The 21,366-nt window shown below is 41.9% G+C and overlaps 1 protein-coding gene across 1 annotated transcript in view; it reads left to right on the forward strand.

The window, feature by feature from the left end:
* LOC124556333 (sodium-dependent transporter bedraggled) overlaps window positions 1-21,366 on the forward strand; it is a 446,423-nt gene that overhangs the window by 361,461 nt on the left and 63,596 nt on the right. Inside the window, exon 9 of the mRNA XM_047130303.1 lies at window positions 16,634-16,764. Coding sequence (XP_046986259.1) covers window positions 16,634-16,764 — 131 coding nt within the window. The remainder of the gene's footprint in view (window positions 1-16,633; window positions 16,765-21,366) is intronic.

A 21,366-nucleotide genomic window follows, 5' to 3' on the forward strand; every position in this document is an offset into this window, starting at 1 on the left:
CCTTACGCTAACTTTGACATCGCTTAGCTTCTGTTTGTCTGAGAGGTTTTGGCTGCGTTTAAACTTGGAGTGGAGCTCTCTTTGCTTTCGCAGTAGTTTCCTAACTTTGTTGTTGTACCACGGTGGGTTTTTCCCGTCCCTCACAGTTTTACTCGGCACGTACCTGTCTAAAACGCATGTTACGATTGCCTTGAACTTTTTCCATAAACACTCAACATTGTCAGTGTCGGAACAGAAATTTTCGTTTTGATCTGTTAGGTAGTCTGAAATCTGCCTTCTATTACTCTTGCTAAACAGATAAACCTTCCTCCCTTTTTTTATATTCCTATTAACTTCCATATTCAGGGATGCTGCAACGGCCTTATGATCACTGATTCCCTGTTCTGTACATACAGGTTCGAAAAGTTCGGGTCTGTTTGTTATCAGTAGGTCCAATATGTTATCTCCACGAGTCGGTTCTCTGTTTAATTGCTCGAGGTAATTTTCGGATAGTGCACTCAGTATAATGTCACTCGATGCTCTGTCCCTACCACCCGTCCTAAACATCTGAGTGTCCCAGTCTATATCTGGTAAATTGAAATCTCCACCTAAGACTATAACATGCTGAGAAAATTTATGTGAAATGTATTCCAAATTTTCTCTCAGTTGTTCTGCCACTAATGCTGCTGAGTCGGGAGGTCGGTAAAAGGAGCCAATTATTAACCTAGTTCGGTTGTTTAGTGTAACCTCCACCCATAATAATTCACAGGAACTATCCACTTCTACTTCACTACAGGATAAACTACTACTAACAGCGATGAACACTCCACCACCGGTTGCATGCAATCTATCCTTTCTAAACACCGTCTGTACCTTTGTAAAAATTTCGGCAGAATTTATCTCTGGCTTAAGCCAGCTTTCTGTACCTATAACGATTTCAGCTTCGGTGCTTTCTATCAGCGCTTGAAGTTCCGGTACTTTACCAACGCAGCTTCGACAGTTGACAATTACAATACCGATTGCTGCTTGGTCCCCGCATGTCCTGACTTTGCCCCGCACCCGTTGAGGCTGTTGCCCTTTCTGTACTTGCCCAAGGCCATCTAACCTAAAAAACCGCCCAGCCCACGCCACACAACCCCTGCTACCCGTGTAGCCGCTTGTTGCGTGTAGTGGACTCCTGACCTATCCAGCGGAACCCGAAACCCCACCACCCTATGGCGCAAGTCGAGGAATCTGCAGCCCACACGGTCGCAGAACCGTCTCAGCCTCTGATTCAGACCCTCCACTCGGCTCTGTACCAAAGGTCCGCAGTCAGTCCTGTCGACGATGCTGCAGATGGTGAGCTCTGCTTTCATCCCGCTAGCGAGACTGGCAGTCTTCACCAAATCAGATAGCCGCCGGAAGCCAGAGAGGATTTCCTCCGATCCATAGCGACACACATCATTGGTGCCGACATGAGTGACCACCTGCAGATGGGTGCACCCTGTACCCTTCATGGCATCCGGAAGGACCCTTTCCACATCTGGAATGACTCCCCCCGGTATGCACACGGAGTGCACATTGGTTTTCTTCCCCTCTCTTGCTGCCATTTCCCTAAGGGGCCCCATTACGCGCCTGACGTTGGAGCTCCCAACTACCAGTAAGCCCACCCTCTGCGACTGCCCGGATCTTGCAGACTGAGGGGCAACCTCTGGAACAGGACAAGCAGCCATGTCAGGCCGAAGATCAGTATCAGCCTGAGACAGAGCCTGAAACCGGTTCGTCAGACAAACTGGAGAGGCTTTCCGTTCAGCCCTCCGGAATGTCTTTCGCCCCCTGCCACACCTTGAAACGACCTCCCACTCTACCACAGGTGAGGGATCAGCCTCAATGCGGGCAGTATCCCGGGCAACCACAGTCGTAGTCCGATCAGGGGATGCGTGGGACGAGCTGGCCGTCCCCGACAAACCCCCATCCCGACCCCCACAGTGATGCCCATTGGCAACAGCCTCAAGCTGTGTGACCGAAGCCAACACTGCCTGAAGCTGGGAGCGAAGGGATGCCAACTCAGCCTGCATCCGAACACAGCAGTTGCAGTCCCTATCCATGCTAAAAACTGTTTTGCTAAGAACGTCTGAACTAATCTACAGAGAGCGCAAACAAATCGACAAAATTTAAACGGTTATTAAAATACAAGATTGCCTAGTAAATGCAGTTCAAATGGCTCTGAGCACTATGGGACTCAACTGCTGAGGTCATTAGTCCCCTAGAACTTAGAACTAGTTAAACCTAACTAACCTAAGGACATCACAAACATCCATGCCCGAGGCAGGATTCGAACCTGCGACCGTAGCGGTCTTGCGGTTCCAGACTGCAGCGCCTTTAACCGCACGGCCACTTCGGCCGGCGTAAATGCAGTAATGCTGCTACTTGCGCACTGCTGACACTGCTCGGCGGCGGAAGGAGACTAAGCGAAATTACACTATTCAGGTACTAAAACACGATGCTACACTCTCAAATACTATAATACGCCCGAAATTTATGAATTAAACAATGCAAGAACCAAAAAACACGCAAAGAAATTAAGAATTAAACTATGTAACAAATGAGTGAGCTAGGAGTATACGACTTGCTGCTCAGCTGCTTATCCAACGGCGGCAGGGGGCACACTGACTGCGACCAACCGACACTGGCCGTTCAAAACAAAACAGTAGACAAACGACTACGCGAATTTACACTATTCAGGTACTAAAACGCGATGCTACAACTCTCAAATACTATAATACGCCCGAAATTTATGAATTAAACAATGCAAGAACCAAAAACACGCAAAGAAATTAAGAATTAAACTATGTAACAAATGAGTGAGCTAGGAGTATACGACTTGCTGCTCAGCTGCTTATCCAACGGCGGCAGGGGGCACACTGACTGCGACCAACCGACACTGGCCGTTCAAAACAAAACAGTAGACAAACGACTACGCGAATTTACACTATTCAGGTACTAAAACGCGATGCTACAACTCTCAAATACTATAATACGCCCGAAATTTATGAATTACACAATGCAAGTACGAAAAACACGCAAATAAATTAAGAATTAATCTATGTAACAAATGAGTGAGCTAGGAGTATACGACTTGCTGCTCAGCTGCTTATCCAACGGCGGCAGGGGGCACAAAAATCGCTTTGCAACTGATACTGGTCTTCGAATGATCTTAATAGACGATAAATTACAGCACCATCTGCGAACAACCTAAGAGAACTGCTCAGATTGTCACCCAGGTAATTTATATAGATCAGGAACAGCAGAGGTCCCAGGACGCTTCCCTGGGGAACACCTGATATCACTTCAGATTTACTCGATGATTTGGCGTCTATTACTACGAACTGCGACCTTCCTGACAGGAAATCACGAATCCAGTCGCACAACTGAGACGATACCCCATAGGCTCTGTGGATGATCGGACGTACAGCCTTGTATATTATTCAGAACCGAGATGCTATACTTGTCCTACTCTGAAGAGGAATGTTTTCGAATTGTGCAGGATGAGAACAGAAGCGAAACATTTGGCAACATGCTGTGTGTAGTGATCTAGTAATCCCCGCTAGTGCTTACTATCACGCCAGTCCCTAGGTAATCGACACAATGAGATAGAAAAAGTCGCAAAAGAGTATCTTACACTATTACAGCTGTTTTGCATAAATGACATATTTGCGTGTGAAAAATAGAAGAAGGCAAACGAGGAACACTAAAAGTAGCTACTCGAACGAATTGAAAAGCTTTGCTCTCGTTAAGTTCCCTGTTCTCTTGCATCTGCGTTCTGGTATTGTATACTAAAAATGAGATATTTTTTCTAGACAGGAAACAACTTCATTTTAATCTCATCAAATGAGTGGGTGCAGTATCTTCACCAATTTCCAAAAAAAGGAAATTCATTTTTATTTATTTATAAGGTGAAGCATGTATTATTTCGAGGTTATTAACGACAGAAAGTTGCCATTATTTAATTAGAATACATCAATAGTTTTGTTGCGAATGCAGTTATTTTATTCTCTATTCCTGTCCTCTCTCTTCTTCGTCAGAAAAGATGTCTTTTTTTTTTCAACTATTAAGAACTACATTTCATTTTACCCAGTGTAATTCGTGCATACTCTTAGTTCGTCATATACAAAAAATAAAAATGAAAAAGTTGCAAAGCGCGAGCCTAGCAACCGAAAGGTTGCAGGACCGTGTCCCCGTCGATCAGCGGAAAATTTTCAGTCTGCCTTTAACCTAGCCTTCACCTGTCAGTGCCCTAAAGATCCGCCAGGAGCGAAAAGTGGTTCTGATTCCACATTAAACTGTAAGTCCACTTTCCCTAGTGGGTTAGGAACACGCTATTCGCCGAAATACTGGCCTATTGAAAAGACGTAAGCCAGGCCATTAGCCACACTAAATTACTATTATGCCCGTTGTTATGTCCATATCCTCACGGGGTCAGCATGTCAATTGTCGGGTTTCGCAGTGGTAGTGGTAGAGGACGGCCAGAAACTAAGTTCGCCATGCTGGCAAGAATTCCGATAATTCTGACAACTCCCAGACTACCTGTGTCTCCCTTGGCTTGTAAGTATTCATAATGATCGAGACTTTACGTATGGTTCTATCGTAGATGGCCAGCAATTTTCAGTTCCATCCATCAAAAACATAGAAAAATTGGTAAATATTGTTTCATGCAAAAGTGAATGTCGATCCTAGTATTTATTCTACTAAGTTACGAACGACGAGATCACACTGACAGTTCGCGCACAGAAAAGCCACAGATCACATGCCACGAAAGAGCGTTTATTCTCCTGAAGGTTGAATTTAAATAATGCAATGATCACCTCCATTGAACTCTGAGTTAATTAATGGATCCTAACCGAAAAAGAATTTGTATTAGATGATCTCGTGAGAGCACGTCTTACTCACCATGTATAAACAGCCAGAGAGCTTTTATAAATCTGCGCCAGACACCGTGTGACAAGCGCATCTTCACAGGGTGGGGCATCGGGCCAGTTGTCAAGCGCTCAGGATGTAGATGTAGAAACACACCTACCAACTTTCGTTTAGGTCGTACAACTGCTTATTGGTGTTGCCTTTCTTTTTTTTTTTTTTTTTTTTTGCCTTCAGTGTATGATAAACGGTATAGAGAAAATAATGTGTTAGTCGCGAATAGCTTAAAACATCGTGGAAAGGAAAATGCAAGGCAGTTTGAAAATCTGTTTTGTTTGCGATGTCCGCTTGATGATGCAGAAAGAAGCGAGCGAGTTGTTGCAACTGGCTGTGATGCTTATAGATTACAGTTTTCCTCTCAGCTTTAAGATACGCTAGGTACATATGAGATTGACAGTATGTTGGTAGCAATGCATCTCTTAGCCTGTTATACTCCGGAGCAGACAGTAATGTTTTGCAGTTGAGCATAACGAGTAGGCGAGGGGTTTCACTAATTCTGTCCACAGCTGTACATTAAGCATATTTCTTTGTAAGTTCATTTCAGAATTTCAAAGGTGCTTTCACGAATACATGGAAATGAATTTTTTTCGATTTTACACTTCAAATACAGTATATCGTGGCAAAAATAATATCTGGGCAGTGCTGTGTTTGTCAGTTAGTACCTAATAAAAGCCACAAGGTGCAATTTTCCTTTTGGGTGTAACTTGTTAAATTTGCAACTGTATATAAATTCCACCTGAGGGCCATTTTTAACAGTTATTGCCGAATGTCTGCCAACCATACCTCCTTCCAGACATAATTTATTATTTGCTGTTAGTTCTACCCGTGTTTCCACCATCAGTACCGAGCGAGGTGGCGCAGTGGCTAGCGCACGGGACTCACATTCTGGAGGACGATGGTTCAATGCCGCTTCCGGCCGTCCTGATTTAGGTTTTCCGTGATTTCCCGAAATAGCTCCAGGCAAATTCGGGGATGATTCCTTTGAAAGGGCACAGCCGACTTCCTTCCCCGTAATTCCCTAATCCGATGAGACCGATGACCTCGCTGTGTGATCTCCTCCATCAAACAAACCAACCCACCATCAGTTTTAGATCTTGTACTAATTGGCTAACTGTCAGCTTTCTGTTGCACCTATACTGCCCATAATGAGACCTCCTCTTGCTTCTGTTTATTTGCCTGCATCTGTGCATTTAGACTGTCTACTCTCTTCAATAGTGTTTCATGCTGTTTTTCTTGTTATGCTCTGATTTCCATTCGTTGTTTCCTAAACTGTAACTTTATTTCATCGTTAGTTTTCTATTGTTCTTTGATTGCTGCCATCATATGCATTAAATCAAAATTGCATGCTAGCGGAAATTCTGTATTATAAAAAATCCCATTTTGATACTCCTCCCTGTCTGACATGTTTTCTTCTTCAACTTCAATTTTCAATATTAATGGATCCATTTTACTTTCCTGACTTCACAAATACTTGTTCAAAATATTACGCAGCTATAGCCTGTGCTCTACTGACTTTCATCACACACAATTATGGCACTATTGTATTGTGTGGAACTGGGGACCTAGAAACGACGGAGAGGCTTCGTCCCCACCGTAGCCCGCACTGGTACAAAACCCCACAACAGGCTACAGCAGTCCACTCACGCCACCGCCGCCACACACAGAACACAGGGTGATTGTGCGGTTCGGCCCCCACTGGACACCCCTCCTCCCGGTAACGTCTCACACCAGACGAGTGTAACTCCAATGTTTACGTAGTAGAGTAATTATGGTGTACGCGTACGTGGAGAAAGTGTTTGCGCAGCAATCGACGACATAGTGTAACTGAGGCGGAATGAGGGGAACCAGCCCGCATTCGCCGAGGCAGATGGAAAATCGCCTTAAAGCCATCCACAGGCTGGTCGGCTCACCGGACCTCGACAGTAATCCGCCAGACGGATTCGTGCAGGGGACTGGCACGCCTTCCTGTCCGGAAAGCGGTGCATTAGACCGCACAGATAACCGGGCAGGCATGGCACTATTATCACCTACTACAAAAAATCAAATTACTCATCTAGCGCAGCGATTCTAATTACCTGCCGTACCCACATTTGTCACTTCCTGCTTCTAGTGGCTGCTGTGTGCAGTGATGTTGCATCTGCCTACCCAGTGTGCTCACCGTGCGGTCCATCCCCATCTCTCATCTTTCTCCATTCCTTTTTCTTCCCTTTCTGCATCCACTGACTTTTTAGTTCCATTTTTTATGCGTAGTATTCCACCTGTAACGTTCGTTTTTCTTGTGAAGGGTGCATCCATAGACTGAAACACATCTATGCTGTCTAGGAGTGTTCATTGTAACTGTACCTCCATAGTGGTCAGTGGCGGCTGCTGTGTAAGCGCACAAGAGCACTTGGAGCACCCTTATTTTCGACATCTCGCAGATTTATTGGTTATTTTTCTCTGAATGCTGTTAAACGTAACATAGATGCTGCACTCTGAAAGATACTGCTCTTAAATCTACAGTGCTACTGCTCCTTTAGAGTACGTGAAACTTGGCAACACGGTCGCGAGCGCACCTTCAGTTATGCTCGTTTTAAGGAGCTTTTGCGCATCGCGTGACGTAATTGCCTTAGAGGCCAAATGCACACTGATTTGATCAACAGTGTGCACGGTTCATGATATGCACAAGCCCTTGCAACTCAACTAGATGTTTACGCCAGTGCCACTAGATGCTAGCACACTGTGTCGGACTTGTATCCACATTCGCTCGGCATAATTCCTGTTGTATGATAGCACACTCCTGGGATATGGTAATTCGCTCACTATATACTGTAGTAAAATTAGAGCGGACGTCAGTACATGTTAAAGTCGTACTTGCAGTAAACCTATTTTGGGAGTTTCTGAATGAATTATACGAGCCGGCCGAAGTGGCCGTGCGGTTAAAGGCGCTGCAGTCTGGAACCGCAAGACCGCTACGGTCGCAGGTTCGAATCCTGCCTCGGGCATGGATGTTTGTGATGTCCTTAGGTTAGTTAGGTTTAACTAGTTCTAAGTTCTAGGGGACTAATGACCTCAGCAGTTGAGTCCCATAGTGCTCAGAGCCATTTGAACCATTTTTGAATTATACGAGGGCAGTTCAATAAGTAATGCAACACTTTTTTTTTCTGAAACAGGGGTTGTTTTATTCAGCATTGAAATACACCAGGTTATTCCCCAATCTTTTAGCTACACAACACTATTTTTCAACATAATCTCCATTCAAAGCTACGGCCTTACGCCACCTTGAAATGAGGGCCTGTATGCCTGCACGGTACCACTCCACTGGTCAATGTCGAAGCCAACGTCGTACTGCATCAATAACTTCTTCATCATCCGCGTAGTGCCTCCCACGGATTGCGTCCTTCATTGGGCCAAACATATGGAAATCCGACGGTGCGAGATCGGGGCTGTAGGGTGCATGAGGAAGAACAGTCCACTGAAATTTTGTGAGCTCCTCTCGGGTGCGAAGACTTGTGTGAGGTCTTGCGTTGTCATGAAGAAGGAGAAGTTCGTTCAGATTTTTGTGCCTACGAACACGCTGAAGTCGTTTCTTCAATTTCTGAAGAGTAGCACAATACACTTCAGAGTTGATCGTTTGACCATGGGGAAGGACATCGAACAGAATAACCCCTTCAGCGTCCCAGAAGACTGTAACCATGACTTTACCAGCTGAGGGTATGGCTTTAAACTTTTTCTTGGTAGGGGAGTGGGTGTGGCGCCACTCCATTGATTGCCGTTTTGTTTCAGGTTCGAAGTGATGAACCCATGTTTCATCGCCTGTAACAATCTTTGACAAGAAATTGTCACCCTCAGCCACATGACAAGCAAGCAATTCCGCACAGATGGTTCTCCTTTGCTCTTTATGGTGTTCGGTTAGACAACGAGGGACCCAGCGGGAACAAACCTTTGAATATCCCAACCGGTGAACAATTGTGACAGCACTACCAACAGAGATGTCAAGTTGAGCACTGAGTTGTTTGATGGTGATCCGTCGATCATCTCGAACGAGTGTCACAACTGTGCAGCAGTCACAGCTGTGCACGGCTGGCCCGCACGCGGGAGATCAGACAGTCTTGCTTGACCTTGCGGCGATGATGACACACGCTTTGCCCAACGACTCACCGTGCTTTTGTCCACTGCCAGATCACCGTAGACATTCTACAAGCGCCTATGAATATCTGAGATGCCCTGGTTTTCCGCCAAAAGAAACTCGATCACTGCCCGTTGTTTGCAATGCACATCCGTTACAGACGCCATTTTAACAGCTCCGTACAGCGCTGCCACCTGTCGGAAGTCAATGAAACTATACGAGACGAAGCGGGAATGTTTGAAAATATTCCACAAGAAATTTCCGGTTTTTTCAACCAAAATTGGCCGAGAAAAAAAATGTGTTGCATTACTTATTGAACTGCCCTCGTAGTATATTAAGTTATGAATTTTATCATACCATAATCCATTTGAGGCGCTGACAAGGGAAACTCCCTATCGCACCCCCCTCAGATTTTGTGGTAAGAGGGCCCAGTGGACAGACCGTCAAAACCTGAACACAGAGCAGGTATGAAAACAGGAAGAAGCTGTACTGGACTGTGAATAAAAATAGAAACAGTGAACGGCCCAAGGACAAAAGGTGCAATATAGAGCGGGCTGAGAGAGTAAATGCGTCCTGGTTCAGTGTTCGCCGGCGAGGTAGCTCAGCGTGTTCGGTTAGAGCAAGGCTTCCCAACCTTTTCATCTGGTGGACCCCTCCTTCAGTCGAAAATCCATGGCGGACCCCTAAGTCTGTTCCCAATTACCTCCCCCCCACCCCCCCACCCAGAAGTATCAATAGACTTTGGTTTAGAGATGAATGAAAACAACTTGAATGTCAAAAATCGACTTATGAAATAGGTAGTGCACTGACAAAGCAAGTTTAAATGATGCCTTGGGCCGCATACGTGCCAGCGACTGCTGTGATTGGTCGACAAAGCTCGCTCCGCGCATGCGTAAAAGGTTTCACCGCATCTACCGCCGTGAGCCGGCGCACAAACGACCCCCGTATTGTTGCGAAACGGTCCATCAGAGAAGCCGCATTCTGCGGCACTATACTGTGTATGCGTTCTCACTTAGGAACTGCAAAGGCTGCTTGGGAATACGACCTGAAGTAAAAGTACACATTTTTTTCACACGAAAAAAAGTGATGAATTTGATTTTCACCTTTTTAGTCAATAATTTTACTCATTATTTTACACGATTTGGTGAAGGGTCGCCGCGGACCCCATAGAAAGAGCCGGCAGCCCTTGGTTAGAGGGTTAGCTGCCCCCTGTAATAAAAAACTGAGATAGTGGATCAACGATGAGATGGAGCAAGCGTCATGGGACGTCCGCCCCGCACAAATACAACGACCAGTAACGAACAAAATAGAAAGAAAAATCGTGTTCAGTCAGACAGCTGCTCGTCTCTGTAATAACACAGTAAATGTTAAGTATCAGCAACGAACTTGAGCGGATGTATATGACGTCCGCTACAACAGATATTCCCATTTGTGTCTGTGTCGTGGTGTAACGTCCGTTTGCAACAGCGAGGTGTAAGTAATGGACCTATAATCACAGTTCATTCTGCACAACTTCAGCAGCCGAGAGGAAATGGCTTTCGAATCGGAACCGCAAACCTTTGATGACAAGACGACTAATCAACCGAATCCTCCACTGGAAAACATGTCTGATATGTCATACACAGCATTAGTGACAGTACGTGTGTGATATGATAGGAATCTCTTACCGATGCACGTAATTTGTACGCCTAGTGAATGAGTAAGATACGGCTCCATGCCCGATTTAGGTGATCGTATAAGTTTGAATGCGATCACTCCCAAGGAAATGATGAAATCAATAGTTTGTCACATAAGCTGCAACAAACGAACGCAACAGTTTCACAATCACAATTTCTCTGTGCTCTGTCAAAACATATGTTTTTAACGTCTTTGAAGTTCCATTCCGTTTTGGAAGTTTTGACTCTTGAATTCCTTTGTTGTAAAATAGTTCACATCCGTTTATTTGTTTTCATTTTTTTTTTCATTTCCGTGAGATATCTTGTGGTATCTCTCCTGCTTCCACTATTCGTCACGTGACTTGCGACGGTAACGTGTTCCTACCACATGACTCGTATTCTATAACCAATGTACAGTATGACAATTGCCAAGACTACAGAGAAATAACAATCATTTCAATGACCGGACGGACAGTTCATAATGTAGTGGATAAAATTAAAGGGCACGATTGAGTTTTTAACACGGTTCGTCCGCTTCGTCGTTCAGCACCGTGACCGCTTAACCACGACGCCAAGGCTCTTGATGTTCGCTCAATTACTGCACTTGGACCGTTCACTGTTTCTGTTTTGGTTTTTTCACAATTTGATACACCTTTTTTCCAGTTTTCATGTCTCATCTGTGTTCAGTTTTTGACGGGCTATCCTCTGGGCCCTCTTACCACTAAATCTGAGGGGGCTGTGACTTCTTGTGAGAATCATAAGGGTCTAAAGCACATGACCCTCAAAAAATGGCTCTAAGCACTATGGGACTTAACATCTGCAGTCATCGGTCCCCTAGACTTAGAACTACTTAAACCTAACTAAGCTAAGCACACCACCCACATCCATGCCCGAGACAGGATTCGAACCTGCGACCGTTGCAGCAACGCGGTTCCGGACCGAAGCGCCTAAAATCGCTCGGTCACAGCGGCCGGCACAGGACCCTCGATAGTGAGATTGTCGCATTTATTCGTGCTTCTGAAATCTGTTGATCTTATTGTGAGTCAGGTTTATTTGTGCTGTAGACCGACATTGTGCATATGAAAATTCACGAAAAGCTGTATCACTGGTTTCTCTGACACTCACTTAAATGTGAGATCCAGTGTGCTTTAGGCCCTTATGGATCTCAGCGCCTCATTTGTATTCTAGTCAAGTGACCATGTTGGTAGACATTACTACTTGGGTTTAATCATTTCCATTGTTTACTGTGCGGGAATCGGCTTTCGTGTGCAGTGTAAATATGAACTATGTTCGATCTGTTTTAAATGCTAACAGAAAAGTATAACTGTGAGGACGGGTCGTGAGTCGTGCTTGGGTAACAGTCGAAGGGCACTTGCCCGCGAAAGGCAAAGGTAGCGAGTTCGAGTCTCGGTCCGGCACTCAGCTTTAATCTGCCAGCAAATTTCGTATCAGCGCACACTCCGCTGCAGAGAGAAAATATCATTCTGGGAACAGAAAAGTAAATAAGTTAGCGGCAAAGGAACTAGGGTCTCCGAGAACGAATCCTTTGAGAGAATCACGAAATCAAATAAGCTTGACTACAAGCGAATGTTTAACAAGGAAGTGTACTCTTAGCACAAGTTGTTGTTGTGTGTGTGTGTGTGTGTGTGTGTGTGTGTGTGTGTGTGCAGCGTTAGAATATCTGATTTTCTGCCCGGAAGTAAATTCGTGAACTAATACATCCGTTAGGGATCTTCCACATTTTTCCAAAAAAATGGGAAAGCACGAAAACTCCCACCTCTACAAAAATGCGAAATGGAGAGTTGCGAAAGCTTACACATTATTTCGTTATTACGCTAACCTGTACTTAATTATGTACAAAGCAACAAAATTCTATATAAACAATTGTTTCTTTTGTCAGAAAAGTTAATCTTATTATTATTAGTATTATTATTGGGTTGGGGTTGTTTGGGAGAAGAGACCAAACTGCGAGGTCATCGGTCTCATCGGATTAGAGAAGGACAGGGAAGGAAGTCGGCCGTGCCCTTTCAAAGGAACCATCCCGGCCTTTTCCTGGGGAGATTTAGGGAAATCACGGAAAACCTAAATCAGGACAGCTGGACGAGGGATTGAACCGTCATCCTCCCGAATGCGTATTATTATTTTTACTGTTGTTATTATTACTGTTGTTATTATTATTGGCAGCGGCTCTAGTTGTATAAACTTGTTGATAAGCATAAATGTGATACAGTAAATGCTATTAATTTCACACTCCCAATTTTATCTGAATCTAGAAAGTTGTGGACACCCAGGATGTATACTCATGAGCCGACACTGATAGTGGTTGCATCCAAAGCTTTGGAAACCACCTGTAAAACTTCACACCAGTTACAGAATAATGCTACTTCTTGAATAATAGCTTCTTTAATTAGCTCTCATAATAGTTTGGCATCAAATCATGCTCTTTAAGGAATTTGGGTCACTTCCAAGGTACCGGTAATAAAACTCCTAATTAGGTGCCTAAGTGATGTGCAATATCAAGATCCTGCTCTCATTGCTCCACATAACAAAGTCAGTAAAATGATGAGAAAGGTTCCTTGAAATTAGAACAGCTTGTACCAGACATTGTATTTAGTATACTTTAAGTTCATAGGGACATGAAAGGGAAGCAGTGGTCGGGAAGGGAGTAAGACAAAGTTGTAGCCTCTCCCCGATGTTGTTCAATCTGTATATTGAGCAAGCAGTAAAGGAAACAAAAGAAAAATTAGGAGTAGGTATTAAAATTCATGGAGAAGAAATAAAAACTTTGAGGTTCGCCGATGACATTGTAATTCTGTCAGAGACAGCAAAGGACTTGGAAGAGCAGTTGAATGGAATGGACAGTGTCTTGAAAGGAGGATATAAGATGAACATCAACAAAAGCAAAACAAGGATAATGGAATGTAGTCTAATTAAGTCGGAGATGCTGAGGGAATTAGATTAGGAAATGAGGCACTTCAAGTAGTAAAGGAGTTTTGCTATTTGGGGAGCAAAATAACTGATGATGGTCGAAGTAGAGAGGATATAAAATGTAGGCTGGCAATGGCAAGGAAAGCGTTTCTGAAGAAGAGAAATTTGTTAACATCCAGTATTGATTTAAGTGTCAGGAAGTCATTTCTGAAAGTATTCGTATGGAGTGTAGCCATGTATGGAAGTGAAACATGGACGATAAATAGTTTGGACAAGAAGAGAATAGAAGCTTTCGAAATGTGGTGCTACAGAAGAATGCTGAAGATTAGAGGGGTAGATCACATAACTAATGAGGAAGTATTGAATAGGATTGGGGAGAAGAGAAGTTTGTGGCACAACTTGACCAGAAGAAGGGATCGGTTGGTAGGACATGTTCTGAGGCATCAAGGGATCACCAATCTAGTATTGGAGGGCAGCGTGGAGGGTAAAAATCGTAGAGGGAGACCAAGAGATGAATACACTAAGCAGATTCAGAAGGATGTAGGTTGCAGTAGGTACTGGGAGATGAAAAAGCTTGCACAGGATAGAGTAGCATGGAGAGCTGCATCAAACCAGTCTCAGGACTGAAGACCACAACAACAACAACAAGTTCATAGAAAATGTCCGTATGATGTCTGAAGTTCATTCACAGTAAATTAGCATTCACACCATTCCACACCTCCAATCAAGTTAGCCATTGCTTTCTGATTCAGTCCAGTCATGGTAAAATATTTGTGTTATCTCACTTAATACAAAACTAATGTGAATCAACAGTTATTTTATGTTCACACCTACCTTCTGCACTCCAGTATATGATCGTTTACACGATGCTTGCTGGCAACTCATTCTGCAGACTCCCTCCAACTGATAGCTATGCACCAAATCGGCAGGTGTCAAACTGCTCCTATACTCGAATGATGGAACATTCCTAGTCTACCTGTGGACTACAGTCTGGCAGAGATGAGTAAGGGCAAGATTCAGTACGTAGGAACTGTACCATTACAACATTGTGATATGAACTTAAAACCATAATTCATATATACAGACATACTTTTGGTGTTCAGTGAAGTCCCTATGTGTTGTGGTTGTCACAGTGGGAAAGAGAGTGCTTAACGCTAGTAGGCAGATGCGTCAATTCAGTTGCTCACGAGTGTAAGCCCATGATGTCCTCAAGGAAAGGTAAGGCTTTGCACTTCCAACTACCCAAACATAGCATTTGATACCTGAATGAATGCCTCACACTGAAACTGTAAGAAGAAAGGAAGTTTAGAGCTTAACTTTCAGCTGCTATTGAGGCCATTACAGAGAGAACAGAAGCTCATTTAGAAGGAATTTCTCCTACTCAGGTGAACCATCAAGGCATTTACCTGAAGTGACTTAGAGAAACCATGGGAAACCCAAATATATATTGTCAATATCAATGAAATTCACCAACAGCCATGTAACTGAGATGTTATTTTATTTTATTTTATTTTGACTACCAGTTTTGACATTCCACAATGCCATTTTCAAGCTCCATATGCATCTCTCAAAATAAACAATATTTTCATACAATGCCATATATTCCTGGCTGTCATGAATATGCATCTCTCAAAATAAACAATATTTTCATTCACTGCCATATATTCCTGGCTGTCATGAATTCCAACTGTTTCACAAATGCTTCATTCGAAGACTTGAGTTGCTATCAAGTCTTCGAATGGAGCACTTGTGAAACAGTGTGAATTCACGACATCCAGATATATAAGGCACTGCATGACATTATTATTTATTTTCAGAGATACATATGGCACCTGAAGATGGCATAGTGGAATGAAGAAAATGGTTGTTAAAATAAAATAAAATAACATCTCAGTTACATGGCTGGTGGCAAATTTAATTGATATTGACAATTACTTGACCAGCTGATGTTCCCTGTCCATGATGGATCAACAGAGATTAAATATGTATGGTCAAACAGGAATCTGAATCCCCTTGCTTCCATATGTGAGCCCATTATATCAACATTTGCACCATCTGCATAACCTCTGCAGTGTAATGCTCTCTGTTATAAAACTTCTAAAGTACCAGAAACTGTTTGCTGCATAGTAGCTGAACCCAGGCCTTTGCATTCTGTGGGCAATGTTCATACCAGATTAGCAATTAAATCACTCTGCCTCTGAGTCCTGGCTGCCTCAAGTTTTAAGTTCGTTCATAGGGAGTAACTGAAGACCATTGTGCAAGAAAGAGAGATGTCCATATTCAAGTCTGTTGTGACGCAGTTGAAAGGAAGTTTCACCCCAATTACTTTCAGAAACATCCACAGGTTATAGTAGATGATAATCCTCTTAATTTTCAAAGTACACCATACTCCCTGATATCATGTATCTGAATCTGCATAGAAACCTAAGTAAAGCAGTCACTGACTCACAGATTGTTTAGGATGGTGTAGTGCTGTACCAGCTGTGATCCTATTGGTGGTTGTATGCCCTTACCCTCCTCCAGTTTCAACTCTGCGTTACTCAGCCAGTTACAAGGCAACCTACAGTTTAACGCAGAATGTAAACCACAGTGCAACTTGTCATATTCCTTGAATACAAATCACTGACAGAGGTAGGAGGCATGAGAAGTCAAAAAAATTGTGGGATCAATGTAAAGTTTGCCTAACACATATGTGGTTATTGTTGAAAATGAAGATAAAGATGATTTGTAATTTTGTTATGTTGGTTTGAGTTTATATTTATTTACCTGTCTATGAATTATTTGTGATGTCAATTCTTTTACTGCTGATGATTTCTCCAAGAATTGAAATTTTTTGTTTGTCTGTCTGACTGGGGCTACAGTTCTGTTTCCATGTTCCATAGTCACTCAACATTTTGAAGATGAACCCCATACTCTTAACTGATGAAGACTACTGTTGCAGTTGCGTATGCAACCTTAGGTACAGATTGTTTGGCAACTATATTATCATATCTGTATTTTCTTCTTTCAGCAAATTTTATACTGCAGTTCATGTTCCTGACTCTCATCCTCGGCATACCACTGCTTACTGTCCAAGCATCCCTGGGGCAGTATCTCAATGCCGGAATCATGGACATGTGGAGAATCTCTCCAATTTTCCAGGTGAGCATAAATCATCAGTACAGCATTAACATCATATCCACACTGTGTCTTGAGATTGACATAGTGAGGGTGTCCTAATATAATGATGATGAAGTTTCATTTATATTGCACCATCCAGAGAGTAGAAAAAGAAACATATGAAATTTACTTGATGTAACCATTTTGAAGTTTGTGGGGAACCCCAGTTATTGGAATATCAGTTCTTCATTTCTTTTTTTTTTTATTATTATTAAAAAAGGGAGAATGTAACATACAGAAATAGTGACTTAAATCAGCAGACTAATATGCTTTGAGTGTAGATACTTTTATGATATCAGCAATCTGCAGAAGACTGGGAAATATAATAAGTGGAAAGAGGTTCAATGTTGTGCACAGTAGAAAGCCGCTGCAAAAATTACGAGGTAGAAGAAAGTTGTGGTGGACAGATGGATCACAATAGGAGGTGTTATGGGAATAAGCTATATAGAAGTTTAATATAAACTCGATGACATAGGTATAGACACATATGGTCAGCTTAATAACTAATGTATTGAGGAGGCGGAAAATAGAGTATGTATCAGTCTACCTAATGGTAAAATACACATAACTATTGTCAAGTTGCAAAAAACTATAATTTAATAAAACCAGACAATATTTAGCTTGGAATATTTCACATGTTCAGTTCCTTATATAGCTTAAATAACATGCTGTATTTCAGTTGATGGTAGTAGTCTACAAAGGATATATATTGAATAAAGAAGGCATCTATTAATTTATGTCCTATAGCAATTGAATTATTTGCCTGGTCCTGGATCATGTGCGTAATACTAGGAGTTGCAATAACCAATTAGCACATTAAAGCACCACTTAAATACCAGTTCAAATGTTGACCCTCCATAGCTACTGAATTCTTCAACCAGACATTGTTCACCCAAAGAGAGAACCTCTGGTTGTAGTGTTTGGAAAGTGAAACATTAGTGACATTGAAAGTTTGAGTTAGTCTTAGAGGTATGTTTGGATGTCCTAAATGGTTAGAAAGACTGTTCTTTTTTAATGAGAGGTCTTGGTTTGAATCCCAGTTTCGCAGAAATTTTCAGTTTTTTGTGATGAGTGAATAATATTGCAGTAATTGTATTACAGAACTGAAACCACTGATTTGAAATGTACGTGCAGTTGATACACAAGCCTCATACAACGATATTACAGAAAACCTGCAATCATTGTGATAGTAATCATATATCTCCATTAATATCAAACTAGACACAACCCATGAGAACTTCCACAATCAGCAAATAATCAAATAACAATTGTGCAAATGCAGTATAGTAGGATGAATAAATTAATCAGTTTGTGGCTGATTCAGGTATACAGGGTGCAAAATTTAGTACACAGAGGTGTCACAATGGCTCTAACCCAGTTGGCAATTAAGTCGAACAGAGTTTTTGATGGCTGATCTGTGTATTTCCTTCCATGTTGCTACAACTTGATACCAGAATTCATGAGTCATAGTAGCTGGTGTGTGGTGGTGTGCCAGTTACATGCTAATGTTAAAGATAGTATTTTTGTTTTTTCTAATTAGAAGTATTGTGCCTCCTTCATTACACAGAATATCGCACATGCGCAAATTATCACTTACACTGTTTGTTTTTGTAATCAAAACATGCTACAGACAAATTATGACAGTATGGTTTCACAAAGAGCTTGTATTCTGCCATGAATGTTAAATTTTCTGACGATAACATTATGTACATAAAGTTGTCAATTATAAAATTTGTTTTACCATTAATGTCTATTGAATTACTGGTTATGTTTGTATTTTGTTGTGAATGTAGGGATGCAAGCTAGGCAACTCTCTCTTTACCTCACTGAGGATTAACTTGAAAAATTTGAGAATTGCTAAGTCAACGAATTTAGATGAAATGAAGTTGAAATAAATTAAACATTTTGAGATGAAACCAAAATCATTCCTTCTGTAAATATTTTCGCTTTGAAATCGACTCTACACAGCTAACAAACACCAAATATGTGTAATTAAAAGTCTCTTCAACTCATTTTAAACACTTTAGTACCTTGCAATAGGGAGTTTCTGCCACCAGATACTATAGTATTCCCAGTCCCAGTGCAATGCAACCCTCAAAAAGCTCACCAGTGATATAGTTTCAGGAAGGGACTCAAAAGGTGTTATTAAAGAAAAAGTTCACAAATTGCAGGAAATGAAACATGTCTGTTTCCACAGAATCAGTGTGGTTTAATCTTACTTTGACCATCCTAATATCATCATAGCAGTCCTGAGAAATGCAGGATGTGATGATTAACTTGAACAGCATATTAGTTTCTCAAGACAGACATTTAGGATCTGTAGGGATTGGCAGAGATATATTTCTTCTGTGGAAGTACTGAATGAACACCATGTTCCATGTGCAGGCATGGAGTTTCCCCAAAATATAGCCGGCCCTGTGGCCGAGCGGTTCTAGGCGCTTCAGTCCGGATCCGCGCTGCTGCTACGGTCACAGGTTTGAGTCCTGCCTTGGGCATGGATGTTTGTGAGGTCCTTAGGTTAGTTAGGTTTAAGTAGTTCTAAGTCTAGGGGACTGATGACCTCAGATGTTAAGTCCCAAAGTGCTCAGAGCCATTTGAACTATTTGAACCCAAAATATATCTTACAAGGAAAACACACCACAGGTCACTCTCTTATGAAGTTGGAACTTTGCTTGCTGAAAGAAGGGTGAAAATGAAGGGACACTTATGTTGGCATAGGTGCTAACACTCAATAGTTTCTGAGAAAATGACAGTCAAAGTTTTTATGCTGCTTCATCAGTTAGCACATCTTGCACTAGGCCAAGGGAATCAGTAGCGTAGTGGCTAAGAGCACAGTTTGGAATTTTTGTCTCTGTGTTCCAATCCAATCTTTTTTTGTCACTGGAGTATGTGACATCAATGACACCAATATTTTTGCGCATTTGAGAAAAACAATGCAGTTGCTGAGAAAATAAATGAGCATTTCAAATCGTATAAAAATAGAATTTATCATTACAAATCTTATACGGCCTTATGTGAAAACCATATAAATTGTAGTACTGGTACTTAAATTTATTTATTTATGTATTTTTTTACTTCAAGCAAACCACTTCACTCCCCAGGGTGACATAAATAATAAAAACATTCAAAGCATAGAGATTCAGAGCACCATGAGCAACATGGAATGGCTTCTATGCCACCATCACACTTTTTAGTGTGAATGTCATTAGGATAAGCAACCTTGTTAATGTAGCTAAACACCTCTTGATCTGGCAAACCAGGCATATCAAAGCATTTTCATGAAATTATGTAAAAACAGAGCCATTTGTGTACATTATTGAGTTGTGGGTTGGAAAAGCCATCCATCCTTATATGATAGTCTGGTTATCAATGAAATCAGAATATCGACACATTCACTAAAAGTAATTCTACCAAAGTCCATGCCATTCTGTCAGTACTATGATTTATGCTTATACTGACAGCTGAAGAATTACCTTCATCCATTACAGAAGTGCCCTATTCTCATTGCACAGCCAACAGAAACTGCCAAATGACTGTCTTGAGAAACTAATACACTATTCAAATTAATCACTATGTTCTGTAGTCCTCAGGACTGGTATGATGATATTGGGTGGGCTAAAGTAAGATAAAACACATTGATTCTGTGGACACTGACATGTTTTGCTTCCTGTGACTTTTTTATTGCCTCTTTTTGACTCTTCGTCTTAAATTGTATGATGTTGGTTGAGGATTGTATCACACTGTCACTGGGTGGATGACAGTATCAGGTGGCAGAAACTCGCTACGGTGACTTTGAATTACCAAAGTGTTTAAAATGAGTTGAAGAGATCTTCAGTTACATACATTTGGGGTTTATTAGCTGTATAAGAGGGGGGTGGGGGGATTTCAAAATGGAAATATTTGCGGAAGAAATGATATTGGTTTCATCTCAACCTGTTTAATTTATTTCAATTTTGTTTCATATAAATTTGTTGCCTTCCCAATGCTTAACTTTTCCAAGTTATTCCATGTTGATGTAAAGAGAGAGTTGTAGAGTCTCAATGCCTACTTGTCCCTCTGGTTTTTCCTTCTTTCTCAAATCTTTGTTTAAAGCTATAGTTGCTGAGCAACTGCATTAAGAGTCAAGTTGATGTGCCCAATCTTGAAAGCATCATTAAGCAAAAGTTACAGAATACCTCCTAATACCATGTCAGATCTCCTCTTGCCTGGCGTAATGCAACAACTCAATGCTTCATGGACTCAACAAGTCATTGGAATTCCTGTGCAGAAGTATTGAGCCATAGTGCCCATACAGCCATCCATAATTGTGAAAATATTGCCACTGCAGAATTTTGTGCACAAACTCACCTATCGATTATGTCACATAAATGTTTGATGGGTGACCAAATCATGTTCTTCAAACCAATCATGAACAATTGTGGCCCGGTGACTTGGTGCATTGTCATCCATAAACATTCCATCATTGTTTGGGAACATGAAGTCTATGAATGGCCGCACATGATCTCCAAGTAGCTGAACATAACCGCTTCCAGTCAGTGATCCGTTCAGTTGGTCCAGAGGACCCAGTTCATTCCATATAAACAC

The sequence above is a fragment of the Schistocerca americana genome, chromosome X (assembly GCF_021461395.2).
Source record: "Schistocerca americana isolate TAMUIC-IGC-003095 chromosome X, iqSchAmer2.1, whole genome shotgun sequence".
Lineage (NCBI taxonomy): Eukaryota > Metazoa > Arthropoda > Insecta > Orthoptera > Acrididae > Schistocerca > Schistocerca americana.